At 44.2% G+C, this 17,409-nt stretch overlaps 2 protein-coding genes across 2 annotated transcripts in view; both read left to right on the forward strand.

Annotated features, from left to right (window-relative positions):
• Positions 1-4,525: 4,525 nt before the first annotated feature.
• Positions 4,526-6,046, forward strand: LOC147689152 (cilia- and flagella-associated protein 410-like). Its single transcript, XM_086942045.1, has one exon. It carries the CDS (start codon positions 4,594-4,596, stop codon positions 5,365-5,367), a length of 774 nt encoding a protein of 257 aa, XP_086798171.1. The 5' UTR covers positions 4,526-4,593; the 3' UTR covers positions 5,368-6,046.
• A 263-nt stretch (positions 6,047-6,309) lies between these two features.
• The window catches only part of ACAD11 (acyl-CoA dehydrogenase family member 11), a 399,787-nt gene continuing 388,687 nt past the window's right edge, over positions 6,310-17,409 (forward strand). The window contains exon 1 of the mRNA XM_086942043.1: positions 6,310-6,527. Within this exon, the coding sequence (XP_086798169.1) occupies positions 6,391-6,527 (137 nt within the window). The 5' untranslated portion in view covers positions 6,310-6,390. The remainder of the gene's footprint in view (positions 6,528-17,409) is intronic.

Genomic DNA, 17,409 nt, shown 5'->3' on the forward strand with positions numbered 1-17,409 from the left:
AAAGTTCAGTAAAGTTTAGCAAAGAACAGATAGTTCCAAGTTTATTCTCTCCTAACATCCCTAGCTAACACCCTCATCTTATCCTAACAGACCTGCAAAGGAAAACAAAATAAAACAGAAGTTCTTACATCCAAGAAATCGATCTTCAGTACAGCAGCATCTCCAGAGGAAATCGAAAGAGTGACCCCTTCTAAACAAAATCAGGGGGTTTTATACACTATTTTCTAGCTTAGTCTATCTAAAAAGTAACTAACATCACCAATTCGAGTTCTGATTGGACAAATTTGGGGTAGATGAGCACTTCCTCATCATTAAAGTATGTTTTTCACGATGAATCAGCAGAAAAATAAAGGGGCTTTGTTTAGGACAGTTTGTAGCCTAGGCGCTTCCTTCACTTGAAACATAGGGAAAAGTTCTCAGGCTCTGAGCATTACATCGTCCATGCTTGGCACCCATCCTAGGTTCCGGGGCAAGGCGTCCTTGAACCTCCCATCCAAGCACAGTCAGCTCACTCGCGCTTTTAGATTTTAGATGCACATGCACAGACCAATACTCACTCGCAGTGAATCAGAGTGGCCATTTTCGTACTAGGCCTCACAGGCCACATTTTGGAACTATCATAGAAACAAACACAAATTCATGTTAATTATGGTAATGAAACCCTTCTGTTTACCTCCCACCATTCTAATATTTCCCTATTAGTTGTTACCTAGCAAATAAGCCACATAAATGTGCTTTATACTTACATATCCAGCAACTTTTAGGCACAAAACGTTTACAATAACCACATTTAAATTGTGTTTGTTTATAATTAAGCTGTGCATTAATTCACATCACAATAACAACACATATTAGCTAATTTTTTGGCATCATGCAAGCAAGATTAGTGTTCCCATATGTTCATGTATGCATATTACTCTAAGGTTGATTATTCAAGCACATCACACCATTAGTGAATGGTAACGTTATGGAACATTGATTTTGAGAGGGGTATAGAAAATTTTGCTTTTGCCACCCCGCTCCATCAGTATCATATGTTGCTTACTATGTTCTAATGTTTTCTCATCCGTTAAGGAGAGAGATATTGTGATATTGTATTTGTTCTTGTACACAAGACGGAAGCATGCAGGTTTCTCTTGAGGACTCTGCATGCGACCTCTTTGTAAATAAACTTGTTTGTATTCAACATCGTGCCACGCTCCATGACGTTTGCTGTTTGCGGATCCACAAGTAACGATCATTATCGTTCTCGCATCCGCAGCAGCAGTACGTCGTGGTCAGAGCCGGCTTTAGCGCTGGTGGGGCCCGGTGCGACAATCATTTTTTGTGCCCCCACACCCCATGACCACCTCCTTTAGATTCTCTCATTACCACAAGGCAAAAGTGCTCCTCATCTTGCCAATAATAATTTATTGCTAAACACAGCGCACCCCCCTGAGGTCAGCGCCCCCTCCACAGGTCAGCGCCCAGTGCGGCCGCACCGGTCGCACTGCCCTAAAGCCGGCCCTGGCCGAGGGTGTATTCAGCTTTTGAATAAATGCCCATTTCACGACTTCCAGCTTATGCTTCTTAATTTAACAGCGTGGCTCCACTCTCCTCTCATGTGCCTCATATGCGCTCCTCCTTCCCAACTACGCCTGTCTGCGCACAGTGAAGAGAAGTTTTATATCACGCCACACCAGACATGCCAACCCTCCCGATTCAGGCGTGAGACTACCGATTTCAGGGCTAGTCTCCGCCTCCCGATTCCTGCGATCAAAAACCCGATTCCTCAGGGGTTTCAGCTGACAAAGCTTGGTATTGTGTAACGGGCTGGAAGGGGTGAAAAAACAATTCAGCCTCATTAACAAGCGCATGGTCGTTTAAAGACCTCTGAAGTACTCGGGCGGCTGTGTGTATGCCCAGGAAGCTGTTTTAAGGGTGAGGGGGGGGGGGGAGGAGAGGGGAGGTTAATGCACTGCCAGCACCCTGCCAGGCCAGGCACTGTTCAACACTTGCATCACCCTTTCCCTGCCTGCCATTGCGCTCCATGCTTCTGAAAGGTAAGAAAAAGAACGTGCATTTGCGTTTCAAATGTCCGATCCTGCAGCAGCCCACTTCCAAAGCCCATACACAGGCCTGCCAAGTGTCACGCATCAGGCGCGACACTAGCGCATTTCAGTGTGGTAATCCGCATTACCGCACTGAAATGCATTGTCACGCATAATCGTAGTGTCTCAGCAGGTGTCTAACTGTGAAGTGCTACCACGGTAGTAGAAGCTGTGCTCCATTAGGTGAAGCAGCATCAGGATGGTGCGCTGCTGGCAGCATGCAGTTGACAAACTGTGAGCTATCTGACCTGCGCCTGCTGCGCACAACTGAAGCATTGCAAACTCATTTATGGTTTGTAGCAGGTGAAAACGGGAGTGGCGGCAACGCCGTCTTCAGGGCTCAGCTGCAGCTTTCATTCTCACAGCTCTGCTCAGGAGGCTCAGCCCGGGACGGCAGCGGCGGCATGTGGCGCACTTGGGTTCAAGGAAGTCAGGATGTTTTAGGTTATGTATGAGGGATATAGCCCGAGGTTTTTTGAGGATTTGGTTGCAGAGAGGAAAGATGACTGTCCTGACATCACGTCGTTGCCAGCACTTTGGTTTCACTTTAGTGCCTCGCACAAGGAGACTCCTGGGCCCTGGAGGCAGCGCGTGATCAGCTGCAGCCAGTGCCGGCCATGAAGGTCTGCCCTGGGCATGGCTCGTGGCCCCTGGGGTTAGGTGTAATTCAGCCTCGGCCAGCCAACAGCCCTCCTTCACTCTGGCTAAGGCCGCTCATCTCTGTGCAGCTCATCTATAGCTCACTGCAATAACAGATCACAGCGAGGGGAGAAAAAACACTGCAAGCACTTTACACAAAATAAAGATTCTTAGTTTATACACAGGGCACGTCTCTTTACTGGGCTCAGGTGTGAGTGGTGTATGAGAGAGAGACTGCACGGTGGGTGAAGGGGAGCCGGAGGGCTTTGTCGGGGCCCCGAGGAGTATTGGAAAGGGTTTCCTTGCCTGAAGGAGGGGTAACATCGGGTAGGAGAACTGTAAGGTGGGTACACAAGAGCGCATCACGGCTGAAAGTGTTTGAGTTCGTGGAAATGAGAGAGGGGGCTTCTGTGCAGAAGGAAAGGGGTGTGTGTGGGTGTGTGAAGGTGGGAAGGCGGAGGAGGCCTTCCTCCTCTTCTGACTCATTTTTGTCCCGTATATAGTGCATAATTTATGCAGGTGCTTGGTAGTGGAGGGAATTACTTTTTGGGGTCTGAGAGTTCTTTTTCTTCCACCATATTTTGGTCCACAGCTACTACTAGAGAGAATTACAGAAAGGGAGCAAGAAGAAAGCAGAGTAAGATAATGGAACAGTGACAGATGAAGATAGCAGGAATGAAAAATAACCTACAAGAGTGAGATAAGAACACAGGAAGGGCAGGTTGATTGAAAAAAAGAAGCATGACGTGGAATCAAAATGTATAAGCCTTAGTATTCATGAACCCCTACATTCGGCAGCATGAGTGACAGCCTCTTTAGAAAAAGTATGAGTTCCTTCTGTTTTTTATTTGTTTGAAAATTAGGCATGGCATATGTATAAAATACCAATGAACTTGGCCTAATTGCCATCAAGGCAAGCTTAATGGCACACCAAAAATCATACATGTATCAAACAGGGTAATGTAAAGACTTGCATTTGAACATAGCTCAGCAAACCTAAACTATGTAGGATACTTGAAAATAAACAGAACTCAAGCCCAGATGCTCAAATTGATGTAATGTACGATATTGATATGTTTACCTGGTTTTCATTACTTGAGTTAGTACACAAGAAAGTGTCACTCATGGTCATTAAAATGTCACTCATAATTGCACTGAAATTATGAACATGTCACACATTGCAATCTGAAACCTTGGCAGCTATGCATACATGACTATAACCCGATTAAAGGCCCCATTCTCCCGATTAAAAAAAAAAAAAATCTCCCACTTTGCTGTTCTGAAATGTTGGCATGTATGCGCCACACTGCCTTTGGTTCAGCTGTGCCAAACCTAATCAGAGAAGAGTAATGATTCAAGAGGATAGTCCTGTATTGCTCAGATCCTGGGCCTCTAATATTTTATTTAAAAAAAAACGTTGCTTCTGTTGGATTTACTCAAACATGTTCAATACCTTATGCTGAACATTGTCAAACACTCACTGTAGTGATGTCTTTAATAGATTGTAGAATGAATGTACAAGGTTCTGTGTTCCACATTATGAAAGCGTGTGTTTATGCTCGTTGTAACTATATCGAACACTCGCCTAGATCTTAATATAATTCTTGAGGCGTTAACTTGGAAAACTGTTATACTTGTAACTGCTGTAGACATAAGAAAAATCGAACTTTTCTTTTTTTAGTCCTTCCTTCATTTTTGAGTTAGATGTCATTGTGTTTTCATTTCCGTGACTTTGCCCCGGAAATGGATTACGGGCTAGCATGGCAACCTGCTTTTTGCGTTCCATAAACATGGCGGCCATTTAAAGAGGTGGTAAGCGCTGCGCTGCTCTATAACGTCTAGATATTAGTGAACGGGTACGAAGATGAAGCTAACCCGTAAGCTAGTGCTGTCACGGTCCAAGGCATGCGAGCTGGAGAGCGTGAGGAAACTGAACTGCTGGGGAAGCCGGTTAAGCGATATCTCACTTTGCCGAGAGATGCCCAACATCGAGGTGATCACCCTCAGCGTCAACCAGGTCGCCAGCCTGCAGCCCCTCAGCCAGTGCCAGAACCTGGCCGAGCTCTATCTGCGAAAGAACAACATCCAGAGCCTGCGTGAGATCTGTCACCTGCAGGGGCTGCCCTGCCTGCGGGTGCTTTGGCTGGCGGAGAACCCCTGCTGCGGCCCGGACCCCCACCGATACCGGATGACGGTCCTGAGGACCCTGCCCGGTCTGCAGAAGCTGGACAACCAGGCCGTGGGCGAGGATGAGCTGGCCCAGGCCAAGGAGGAAGGGGACCTCCTGCTGCCGCCTTCTGCCAGCGTAGGCAATGGTTGCCATCCGACGCCCGCCGTTGCCACAGACACGGAGAGCGACCTGCTCAACTTCAGCATGGAGGAGACCAACAAGATCAGAGAGCAGCTGGGCATGAAGCCCCTTCCCCGGAACAAGTTCTCTTCTTTTGCGTCCCCAAAGCAGACCGGGAGTGGCACCTGGAAGAGAGAGGGGGATAACGTGGTCAGTGCCATCCTGCTGTTGCTGCAAGAGCTCGACAGGGACGGGCTGCAGGCCGTGCACCAGACCGCAGGGGACATGCTGCAGGTGCTGCAGCAGAATGAACTTCAGGGCGAAACGCAGGAGGAAGCCAGTGCCTGACAGAACGAGTAAGGCGGAGCTGGTTGGAATGTTATGAACTCCGTGCAGCAGACAGGAAACCGTGGCTGAAGGGCAGGGGGAATGGCAAGAGGATCATTGTGCCTTACACTTTGGCATGGGCTGGATGTGGGCTGAATTCGGTGTCCTGCAGTGCACACCACTAACCAGGTGAAGAATGTAACTGAATGGACAGATACATTAAATGGTGTTTCGAAAACACTACGAATATGTTTTACAGACCGCAGAACACCAAAAAAGCAGAGATCCTGCAATGTCGAGCAGATCAGTCTCTGGCGAATATACATCTGAAGTTGTCCAATACAAGCTGTCAAATTACGCATTTAGCACCGTTTTGGTGCACTTTGGTTCACCGAGTCCCACATATCCTATCCAAACAAAAAGAAAATCGCTCTAGACATTCCACCCGTGAGGATAAATTTGTTGATAAAACTCCAATCGTTCTTTATTCCATGAGGAAGATCGCTTGTGGTTTGGGTTAAACATTACGGGTGTTTTTAGCAAAACGATAATGTGATCGTTTGATGTCGAATTCACCCGAAGACTTCGAATTAACAGTTAATGTTGTAAAACACTTACAGACCCTTGCTTCCAGACATAATTTGTGCATTATACACTGTTGTAAATACTTAATGAAATATATAAAAATGGATGAACTCGTCGTGTAGATCTTATGTTTAGTCCGCAGGAGTATTTTGTATTTTCGTTAGAGTAAGCGGTCTTTAACTGAACATGTTTTCGGTGTATAGCATTGATCTGCCACCAATTTAAGATGGCTGTCTCTCTTTACATGAAGCTGCGCCAGATGTTGTCTTTCCTGTATTTCCGTCAATTCGTGGCGGTAGCCTTGGCTTAATGTCTTATGCTGCTCCTGTAGCGTCCTTACTTGTTGCTTAGGTTACGGCTCTGGGACTGGAGGGTGAAATGCGCATGCGTGCTTGTTAGTTTTTCGGTGCTTTAAAGAAGCATTGGACTTCGCTCTACTGTTCTGATCGGTAGCTGGTCATGATGGCAGACACGGAGTGCGGAGCTGTGCGGGAGCAACACAGGTTCAACCAACGCGCTCTGGAAACATATCTGGGAGACCGACTACCAGGCTTCCCGTCCGGCACGCCGCACGTCCTGACTGTTCAGCAGTACAGGTAATTGATTAGGACTCCGGCGCCACGGAGCACACCTGTGTAATATTCTAGGCTGCGCCTCGCACCTGTCGGAAAGTGCACTCAATAAGCTCTTGCATTCTTTGACAACTGGACATTAAACGAATTGGCATACCCTTCAACCTCAAGTGCTACTATAGGGCAAGCGTTGTATAATATTTGGATATCCGTAGAGTTCGTGTATCTCCCGCTCTTTGGCTATCTTCTGAAAATAAACGCCTCCTTGTCTGCAGCAGATGGGTGGCAGCCAGCTCATTTTCAGGCGGGGTTACTGAAGCCTCAAATTCATCTTAGGGTACAAATTATCTGAAGTGTCAATGCCACCACAGTACAAGAAGAGCCAGGCAAAAAAGATTACAAAACTGAAACGTTTAATAGTGTAGCTACCATGAGACCTTGAAACAAAGTGAAACACACGGAATGGAGCAGGGTTTTAAATGTGTGTGTGTGTAGAAAGGTAGCAAAGGTCCAAGGGTTTCAAGGCTTTGGACAACACTTAAATAAGTATGATTAGTTGGTGGATGGAGGCACACTCGAAGCTCTGGACCTCTTGGGCTTCAGGTTAGAAAGACAGGTTTGAGAAGTTGTGTGATCTCCACATAAAAATAATTCAGTTTGCCAGGATTAATATCCGTTTTTTCCAGCTCGTAGTATGGAGGACAGAGACATTTCTGTTTGCAGCAAAAATTTCTTTATTTTGATTCACACAGCAAAGACAGCCGACACGTGTTTCGCCCCCTCTTGGCGATTTGCGCCGGGGCTTTCACAAGGCTAAATAGGATAAGTCTCATAAAATTTTGTTTCAAGGTGTGTACAGTATCCGATATATAAAAATATAAATCTTCAGTAGTAAAACATTTCTTTTTGGGCTGATGCCCTCGCTCCTAGAGTCCTCCCGGCATTGTCGTTCCTAGGTCATTACCTCCCGCCTTAAATGTGTGTGTGTGTGTGTGTGTGTGTGTGTGGGGGGGGAGGGGTGACAAATTCATATAATCGTACCCAATAATGGATAGAAACATAGCAAACCTTATTGTAGGCAATACACATTTAAGGTAAAAGGGGAGGACAAACCCTCAGGGATTCAAACTTGACCTTGAGGCCGAACATAGATTCATGATGTAAATGCATTAATCTACAGAGGCACCACATCATGCTTATGCAACATGCTTTCTTTAATGGAGTGTTAGTCTTAGAGAGCAAGTGTGGTAATGTAAATAGCACACGGTGACCTACAGGGCCGGCGCTAGGCATGGGCAGCATGGGCAGCTGGCCAGGGCCCCCGCGCACCCTTGGGGCCTCGCGCCGAGGCCCAGGGTCCCCCTAAGAGATTACATTTCTTCTTTTTTTTATCACTCCCCTGCAGTCCTGTCTCTGTGGGCCTAATGGCTGCATCTGCATGTCGATGACAGTGATTAGAAAGTTAATTAAAGTGCCCTTGCCTGAGAAGTAGGCCCTGCCCCTGTATGAATTTAAGGCAGAATATCCTGCTGGGCGCAGAGCAAAAGAATGGCGGCGCATCACAATGGAAACTCCTCACCTAGGACAAGTGGAAAGGGAGCAGGGAGTGAATGGCGGGGGTGGAGCAGATAGGTGTGAGTATGGCAACGAGACAAGAGGTGCATGCAGAGGAGCAGTATCAGCATGCAAAAGTGGATGGAGCAGAGTTTAACGTCTGCTGGGTTACTCGAGTCTTAGACCTGGAATTAAATTAATATGGACATTGAAAAGGGGCCTTAACTTTTCCTGCAAAAACATTAATCTAGTGTCTGCAAAACAAACGAAAGTTCAGAAAAGCAGGTGATGAGACGGGCCGCTCTCCATTTTTACAGTCACCCTCAGAGTGAAAACACAAATCTTAACTCTGCAGCAGCACAACTCTCTGCTGCCTTTAATGCAACTTCAACAACACTCGTTATAGTTCTTTCACAGTCTCATCATGTCAGAACTGGAGCATTTTCGATATTATATACAAGGAAGCCATAGATGTTGCTTATTTATCCTATGCAACTGATAATCATTGACAAAGCCAATAGTACTGGCATGTTATAGGTGTAATTTTACTTGTTGTAATATTTATCTGGAAGCAATGACAGAAGCAGCAAAATACCAGTTAGGCGGCGCACTATGCTAAGTACAGATTTATATAGCTTACATGTTTTTAAGCCACTCCCTTAACTGCATTAGCCATGCCCCTGTGAAAGACCCCCCTAGTTTTTTCATCCCACTTAAAGCCCTGCTGTCAGGTCAGTATGCTGGCCGTTTTTATGGCTAGTTGTTGACCTGCTTTATGGTCAGGTGAGCCAGTTTTTACTGTTGATTTTCATGATATTAAAGCTTTTATTGCCTGCAGAAAACTAAAATCAGTGCAGTCTTCCATACCTTACAAAAAACTTATACAGCATGCCTTTACAAGTTTAAAACTGCCCTAGTTTGCAAACATGAAACCCTTTCCTAGCTAACTAACTCACTAATGGGGGCCCATTTTATTTTGGTACTGGGGCCTATTTTCTTTCCCAGTCTGATGCTGCATCTTAGGCAGGGCCACTGGAATAATGCGATTGTGAAGCGATTGCTGCACAATTATGCATTTGACGCATTTGCCACATAATCCATCATCTGCTGCATAATCTACAGATTTTAACAACAAAATTGCTTTCTATCTCAAACAGTTCAAAAGTTACTAAAAATGCAGCAACACGTCTTGCACATGTGGGAAGGCCCTTTGAAAAGCTGGAACAGTCAACTTCCTATTTCTCTTGTCTAAATTTGGGTGTTAAATTGGTACTAATGGGGTGCAACCGGATCCCAAACAGTGTTACCAAGTTCAAAAATGGCAAACAAATGAAGTAATACTATTTCAAAATGTGCTGATTATGCCGTATAATTAGCATTTTCATGCTGCTTAATTTACTCACCCTGCCACATAATTCCAGTGGTCCTGATGTTAGGGTAAAACAATGCAGTGATTTTGTTCTGGTTTATATTTCACATGCTTTAATTAATCTTGCTTTCCTCAAGAGTGCTAGCTATTTTCAGCATGTGTGTTTCTGTATTTCATTTCACAGCATATTACTCTTGGATGATGCACCCTTTGTACTGTCGCCTCCAGGTGTTTATAACAGGCTACAGTTGAGCACTTCGGAGTTGAGGATGAAGGCAGTACAACTTTCACATTATGCCTGTCTGTGGGTCAAAAAGGTGTTCAGATTAAATGATCATTCAAAATATGGCCTCTCTGCAGAGCACAAAGAGCAATGGTCCTGCATTCCAGTTGTGATTCTATGCACATGTGTGTGAAAGAGCTACTTATTGGTCAACACAACAAGGTGAAAGGAAAATAATTTATTGTTGTTGCTCATTTAGCTTAAACAGCTAACAACTATTGACAAAACCCAGTCGAGGGTGTGCAGTTTGGTTTAATTTTAATAAAAAAAAAACCTTTCTTTAGCCGGCCAGATCCGATTCCGCGTGGTCTCTGCTTAGGAGCCTCACTTGTTCCTATTATGTCCTGGGCCCCACATATCCTAGGACCGGCCCTGGTGACCTATACTTAACCCTTCTTGTCTGATTAACCAAAAGGAGAAATGGGTCCTGGAGGCCTATTGCTCAGAGGGAATGAGGAAAAGAGACAACTAGAATGAGCCCACACAGGCCTTTATCAGACTGCTGTTTATTACTGAGATTGAGATTAAAGAACAAATGTTTCGCTTTTAAATATGGTAAGCATACACTAAATTAAAGTGACATATAAATTGTGTTCCCCTAGTAAAATGTCTTTTTAAGTTTAACCTGATGTTTTCGACAAGTGGTGGTAAAGCATTCTTTATTACATCTGACCAGCGCTCTGTGATTAACCCACCCTCCTTTGGTAACATTATCTCTTCTTGCTCGACTGATAATGAATTTCTTAAAGTGTGGTGATCAGCAAAGGCAGACAAATGAATACCACAGATGCCAGATCACAATGTGGGGCACAGCAGCGTCGTGCTATTTCTTTTAGCACCCACTGGAGCGCAAAATGAATGGATGGAGAGAAGGGTGTTTCCAAATATCCTTTTGATTATACGCAAAGAGGAAACACGGGCAGAACGTCCTAAATATTTGAGTTCCTGGGAAGCAGTGACATTCTTGAACAGTAACTGACTCCCTACCATGTCTGAAGTAGTGCAACAGGGTAACTGCCAAGCTCTGTGCTTGATAACAGCTTGAAGTGTTAGAAGAGATGTGAGGTGTTTGCACAGAAACACGTGTGCTCAGACTGTGCCCGCAAAGTGCAGCCGCATCTCCTCACTCAACGTATTCCGACACAGTGTTTGGCCACGGATGATTGCTGACACCCAGCAGCAAAGTTTAGGTACCCTAGGATCATGCAAGGCAAGTACAGGAGGCTCCTCTGCAGTTCAAAGTGAGTCTGCCCAGTTTCAAATCGAGCTGAAAAATGTGGCATGTTGGGCCCAGGAGATCTTTAATACAACATTCTGGGACCTCCTCTTCCTGTTGGGTTGCCTTTTCCCGTTTTGTGGAAGGGCGCAGTACTAGGAGAACTGCCATGTGACTCATGCAGCATGAGCAAAGTTCCCACCTATTCTTGAGACGCACGAAAGGCCATGCTTAGCCGGGCCATCGATGAGTATTGTGGTCCACAGCATGGAAAGAAAGCCCAGTTAGGGACCAGTTTCACTGGCCATTTTTAGGTTTCGCCTGAGATATAGCTTAAAACTGGCTTGGAGCCCTCTCAATACTTGATTAGCTTCCTTGCTTCTTCATGGTTAGCACCTCCTGCTGCTTCCTTCTGGGGCTTCAAGATGGTTGATGCAGAGGAGCATGGACAAAGTACCGCTTCCTGTCTGCGGCCTGTGTCCTTCCACAAACTGTGGGGCATATTACCAACAACTAGCGATAATTATCGCTATGTTGGCTTAGCGGCAATATTTTTATCGCCCAGCTGCGTCGATTTTTATCGCTTAGGAACCTTTGCTATTATCAAGGTTTATCTCCTAAGCGATAAAAATCGGCCAAAATGCATGAATATCGCTGAAAAGTCAGCGATATTCATGCATTACCGAGCTAATGCTCTTAGCCATGATATCGACCTACCATTGGATAACATGGCTAAGAACTGCTCAGGGGCAGGTGCTAGCTTTTGGAGATATTCGCGCTTAGCGCGAATATCTCCAAAAGTTGGTAATAGGAGATAGCGATGATAGCAACTGTTTCCAGTCGCTAATATCTTGGCACGCCCACTTTGCATGTCATTAGTGATAAATTTCACTGACATGCAAGGTGGGGCCCAAGATGGTCGCTATCTCCTACTAGCTGTCGCTAACTGGTGTTGGCGACAGCTAGGTAATAGGGAGATAATTTTATCTCCGCTTTCTTGGCTTTTAAAGCCAAAAAAGCGGAGATAAACCCCCTTGATAATATGCCCCTGCGATTTTAAAACTTTTTCGCACACACTTTATAAGAGTGCATGTGTCTCCAGTCCATCCCACCTCTCGTGCTCTTGCAAGAACCCCCCCCCCTCTGCTGTCTGTTGTGTTGTTGCCCACTCACTCCTCCCCTGCACCTCCCTGATGTCGTTTGTCCCCCCCTCAGCCCGACTTCTGCTGTCTGTTGTATTACTGCTCCCGCCCAAATGGTTCGCGCTGCCCCCTCCATCAGTCCTGTTTGCCACAAAAATAGTTCTCGCTTATGCAAGTGCTAGTTGGCTTTAATGTTTATTTAGACATCTTGCACAACAGCGAGGGCTGCTGTACAATATGGCTAAAAGGAAAAACAATATGATGCGGCCAATGCTGGCCACGGCCTAGTCCCCAATCAAATAATTAATCAAGAGGGGAAGAGAATGAAAGAAGATGGGGAAATAATGGAGGTGGGTAGAAAAAAAACACAGGAGGGGAACAAAGCTACATAAAGAAGAGAGAAACAGTAAAGGCTGAAGGAAAGAAAAAGAATGGAGACAAAGCAAAAGAGTGGAACGGAGAAATACATGTTTTGGCTTTTATATAATGAACAGTTTTTCAAAGCTTTATTAACAAATACTGAACTGAGACAGTAAGTGCAATAGCAGGGCAGGTTTCCTTAAATGAATGTTGCAGTAGAGTAGCCGTTCTGGTGGTTTATCAGTCTGCCCTGAATTTTTATGTTGATGCTAAAAAAAATGAAAAATGGCGAAGCAATTAAATCATTAATTCATTTTGAATTATAAACTTAAAACAGCAAAATCATAAAGAACTGCTAAAAAGTGTGAAAGCTGTCTAAAATATTTCTAAATATTTATTAAAGGGCGCAGAGACAGGCAGTTGCGTAAATTCGTTTATTATTTAATATAAGCCACATACATTGATAAAACATACAGCACAAATCCTATACATAAACGAGGTTGTCCATCGTTATAAAGACACTCTTTCTCACAAAGACGGCAGCCCTCAATGCAGGATTTACTAGGTCAACAATAAGCAAGTCTAGCCTAAAGTGCTAAAAAATGCCTACACTGTTATTTAACCAAGATATCATTCAAACATTATTTTTTCGGTGCAAAAAGCTTTATGGCTGCAATAGGCAAATCTAGCGTAAAGTTAAAAAAATGCCAAACATTGATATCTAAAACAGGAAGAGGCTAATCATGTGCAAATTTACAGGGAAAGTGCTGAAATACAACCAAGTAACATTTGGACATCGGTTTTTGATGCAAAATTGTTAGGGCAGCCATAACCAAATCTCACCTAAAGTGCCAAACATTGAAATTTAAAACCTGAAGGGCATACACAATGTGCAAATTTGCAGAGAAAGTGCTGACATTTAACAAAGGTAAAATTTGGACATCAACGCAGAGGCTATAGTGTATTACAGAGTTACAAAAGAATATGAAAATTGTTTCACCTACCAGCTCTTGACTCTTATGGAACAGCAAAATGTAAACAAGTGGCTTGTATTTTGTTCTGATTGCATTTCTAGTAGTAAGTAGCTGCATATCTGGTTAAATGTCAGTTTTCACGTTTTAGCCTACTACTAATTAACTTCTGGGACTTGTAGTTTCTCTTTTTAGATTAACATTGCAGACCAAAAAATTGTATCATGAAAACATTTTGTGAGTAAAAAGGAAAGACTGACATATTTGTGGACACTGGGTTGAAGTGGGAACATCAGCAGTGCAATATTCTCTAATTTACACAGATTTGGTACTTTCACGGTGGCTGCAGCAGCTCAAGATTCACTTATACGCAGAATAGTTGCAGTCAGTGGTTCCAGTTACAGACATAGTTGAACTAGGGATTTGTCGAGGGCGCCAAGTGAAGTACATGGCAAGGGAAAAACTTAAAAAATAAATAAATAACGCTTAGGGGCCCGTTATGATAATGCGCGGATCGCCACCGCCCGTATGGCGGTGGCGATCCGCCTGCCAAAAACCACCGGCCGCCTCCAATTTCCCCTCTGCCACATTACCATGGCAGCGAGGACCCCGGCGGACGGCACCGAATTGCCTACCGGGCGGAAACGCTGTTTATATGGGCCCCCAGGGATTGTGGGGGGTGCACATGGGGGATACCTATGGTACCCCCGAGCAGTTCCATGCACAACAAGGCAGGCACCGTGCGGTGCCTGCAATGTTGTGCATTGAAGTGCACAGCATGCCTTCCTGGCCCGCCCGACCGCCACAATGACAGGAATGCTGGATGCGCCCGCCACTGTGGCGGGCGCATCCTAATGTCCCCCCTGGGACCCCTGTCCTTATGGCGGGTGGTCCCTTTTTGCATTGGGATGGCGAGCAGACAAAGTCCGTCTGCCATCCTAATGTGCCCCTTAGTGTTAGTGTGTGTGTGTGTGTGTGTGTATATATATATATATATATAGATGTGTATATATATGTATGTATATGTGTGTGTGTGTGTGTATGTATATATATATATATATATATATATATATATATATATATATATATATTCAACAGGATTTCCCCACAGAGGGGAGGGTTGGAGCCGCAGAAAGAAACAGACTTCAATCGCTGATTTTCTCAATTTAATTCATAGATCCATCGGGGGTTCAAAAACAATATAGCAACCAACGCGTTTCGACAGCGTCCGCTGTCTTGTTCACGGTCAGTGTACTGCGGGCAGCTCAACATTTTTAAAGAACCAACAAACAAACAACATTGTCAGATACGCCCCCCTGTCACATGGTGTATTGCCAGCATACTTGGGATTCTGGGACTTGTAGTTTGACATTATGTTGGGATATAATGCTTGCTTAAGGTAATTAAATTAATTACAAAGGCATACTAGTTATGTGTATACCTCTATGCTAAGCACTATGGGGCTAGTAGATCTTATGGGGCGATCTATTTTTCCTTAGTCCCCTATTGGCCATTGTCGGTTCTTATGCAAAGTATATCTGTGGGAGTACCGCCCTCCAGTGGGCAAAACATTGGCGATTCAACATATTTATGCAGGAATGTCACTGACCATGTCATGAATGATGTAATATGTGACATCATCAGCAGTGCATTGCGGGTGCGCGATATATAGTTAGTGCAACTAACTATATATGGGAATTTCAATGGTTTTGTGCGAGTAAAATAAGGTTTTGTAAATGCTAATCCCGAACTATATATGGTCTATAACCTATGGTTTTTTCAGTGAATTTTCAAGGTTTTGTAAATGCTAATTCCTAACTATATATGGTCTATAACCTAGGGTTTTTTCAGTGAATATATATATATATATATATATATATATATATATATATATATATATATATTATAGAATCCAAACCTTCAATCGTCCAGATTTAGAAAAAAGGCACTGACGCCGTGGGCTTCACGAAAAGGGATTTATTCACCCTGCAAAATGGCTTAACGCGTTTCGGCGGACACAAGCCGCCTTGGTCACAACACCTTTGTGCTAAAAGAAGACAGTTTATATACACACAAGCACCGCTCGATGGTCAGAGCAACTTGATGACGTATTTTGTTTACATCGGCTAATTCCATGGACATAGAAACAGTCATTGCGTGCAATAGTGATCGTCAGTGGGCATTGTTAACACATTATCGAACCTGATTCATGCAAGTGCATTATTGTAGCATAGTACGATATATATAGTACTATATATATATAGTACATTGGAAAACAATACAGCATTGGTATGTTGCACAACAGACCTAGTACATGTCAGGGAACGTGAGACCGGGAAGAAGATAGGTGTACCGGGATTGGAGAGCAACTGGGTAGAGAGCCCTGGCTGGAGGGAGAGGCAGGACAAGGAGGGAGGACCAAAAAATTAAAAAGAAGCTAGTTATAAGGAAGGGTGTTGCTGGTAGAAGTGTGTTCTCTTGGGTGTAAGAGATATTTCGTGGTGCAGAGGTCGATCAGTTCTGGTCTTGGAGAAACCAGTCTCAAAAATTCCATCATTTTGTTTTTAGATGATTGGGTGACCTGGGTGATTGTAAAGTTCACACAGGTAGGCAACCCATTGCCACCAGTTATGGAAGAAAATTAGGTTAAAAGATTTCTAGTCCAAAAGAATGACCTTAATGGTGATGGTAAGTAAGTGGTAAGTAAGTGGTCGTGGAGAGTCATGTCAGGCTCCAGCAGGATTAGCTTTGTCGAGACTGCATGGGACTAAGGATTATGGTGGGATAATGTAAAGTAAGATTCTTTAAAAAAATGTAATTTCTGAAATAGAAGAACATATGCACAAGGTCCCCTCAGGATTCATTGCAGGACCCACAGAGGTTTGAGTCAGATAGTTTTAGATTGTGTAGGCTTCCCGGTGACCAGTACATGTGGTGTAAAGCAAACAATTTAGTTTGGTAAAGTGCAGGCGTGATCTCATTTGATAGAGCTAAGGAGACAATCTTAGACCACTTTTGATCAGAGAAGGGAGCTCTGCCCATTTGAGCCAAAAGTGGGTTCTTTTTAGAATGGAGGACTAAAGCCCCCTTGATAGCTTTATTTTGTGAGAATTTATAGATTGTTGAGGACACATGTCCTTTAGCGTGTTGTGTTATTAGTGTTAAGGAGAGAAAGAGAGTGAATCAAGCCGATCACATTTGGCGATTCTGGCTTTGATTTTGAAAAATCATTAAAGTCAATGTTAGGCAGATAAAAATTGTGTTGAAAGGTAGTTGCTTTTTGCCCAAGATGAGGTCACAAAAAAAATCTATCCCCTTCTCCACCCAGGACTAGAAAAAAAAACAATTCGCCTGAGCTGCTAAAGTTTTGCAGTGCCACAGTGATTGCAAGTTTGATTTGATATCGGGATAAGTATCAATGGTTCAAAAAGCGAAGATTGTGGCACACCGTACACGTGAAGATGTTTTTAATGGGTAAGTGATCCATTGAGGAGAGTGTTAGGAGCAAGAAGGGAGAAAAAAAGATCCTTCCCAATTTTGAGCCAGGGCGGGTAGTCGAAGGGATTCAGCGAAAACCACCTGGTCCCCTGAGATGCAAGGGATGCCGTCTGGTGGTTGTACCAGTGCTGGGAGTTGGAGCCCCCATGTAATTTGAAAGCCATAGTTTATTAAGGGAAATCATGGCCCTTTTATGGGACCCTAGAAAGTCGAATGTGGTTTTCCCTAAATTGGACAAAAAAGCATGGGAAAGTTGGACAAGAATCCTACAAGAGACAACGTTTACTAGGGTAGTCCCCATTACTTTGATATCTTCTAGTCTTCCCCACTGTTGGAACTGGGGTCACCAGTCCCCTAGGGTAGCATGGCACGAGCGGGTAGGCATCAGAAAGCTTATGTGTAAAGCAACCATGCAGCACACGCAACCACGGAGTCAGAAACCTGGGCACGCAATTAGTGACACCACTCCAGTGAGTTTGTGTAAAAACTCAAGTTAACTTTATTAAGATAGAT

Source organism: Lissotriton vulgaris, chromosome 10 (assembly GCF_964263255.1).
Source record: "Lissotriton vulgaris chromosome 10, aLisVul1.2, whole genome shotgun sequence".
Classification (NCBI taxonomy): domain Eukaryota; kingdom Metazoa; phylum Chordata; class Amphibia; order Caudata; family Salamandridae; genus Lissotriton; species Lissotriton vulgaris.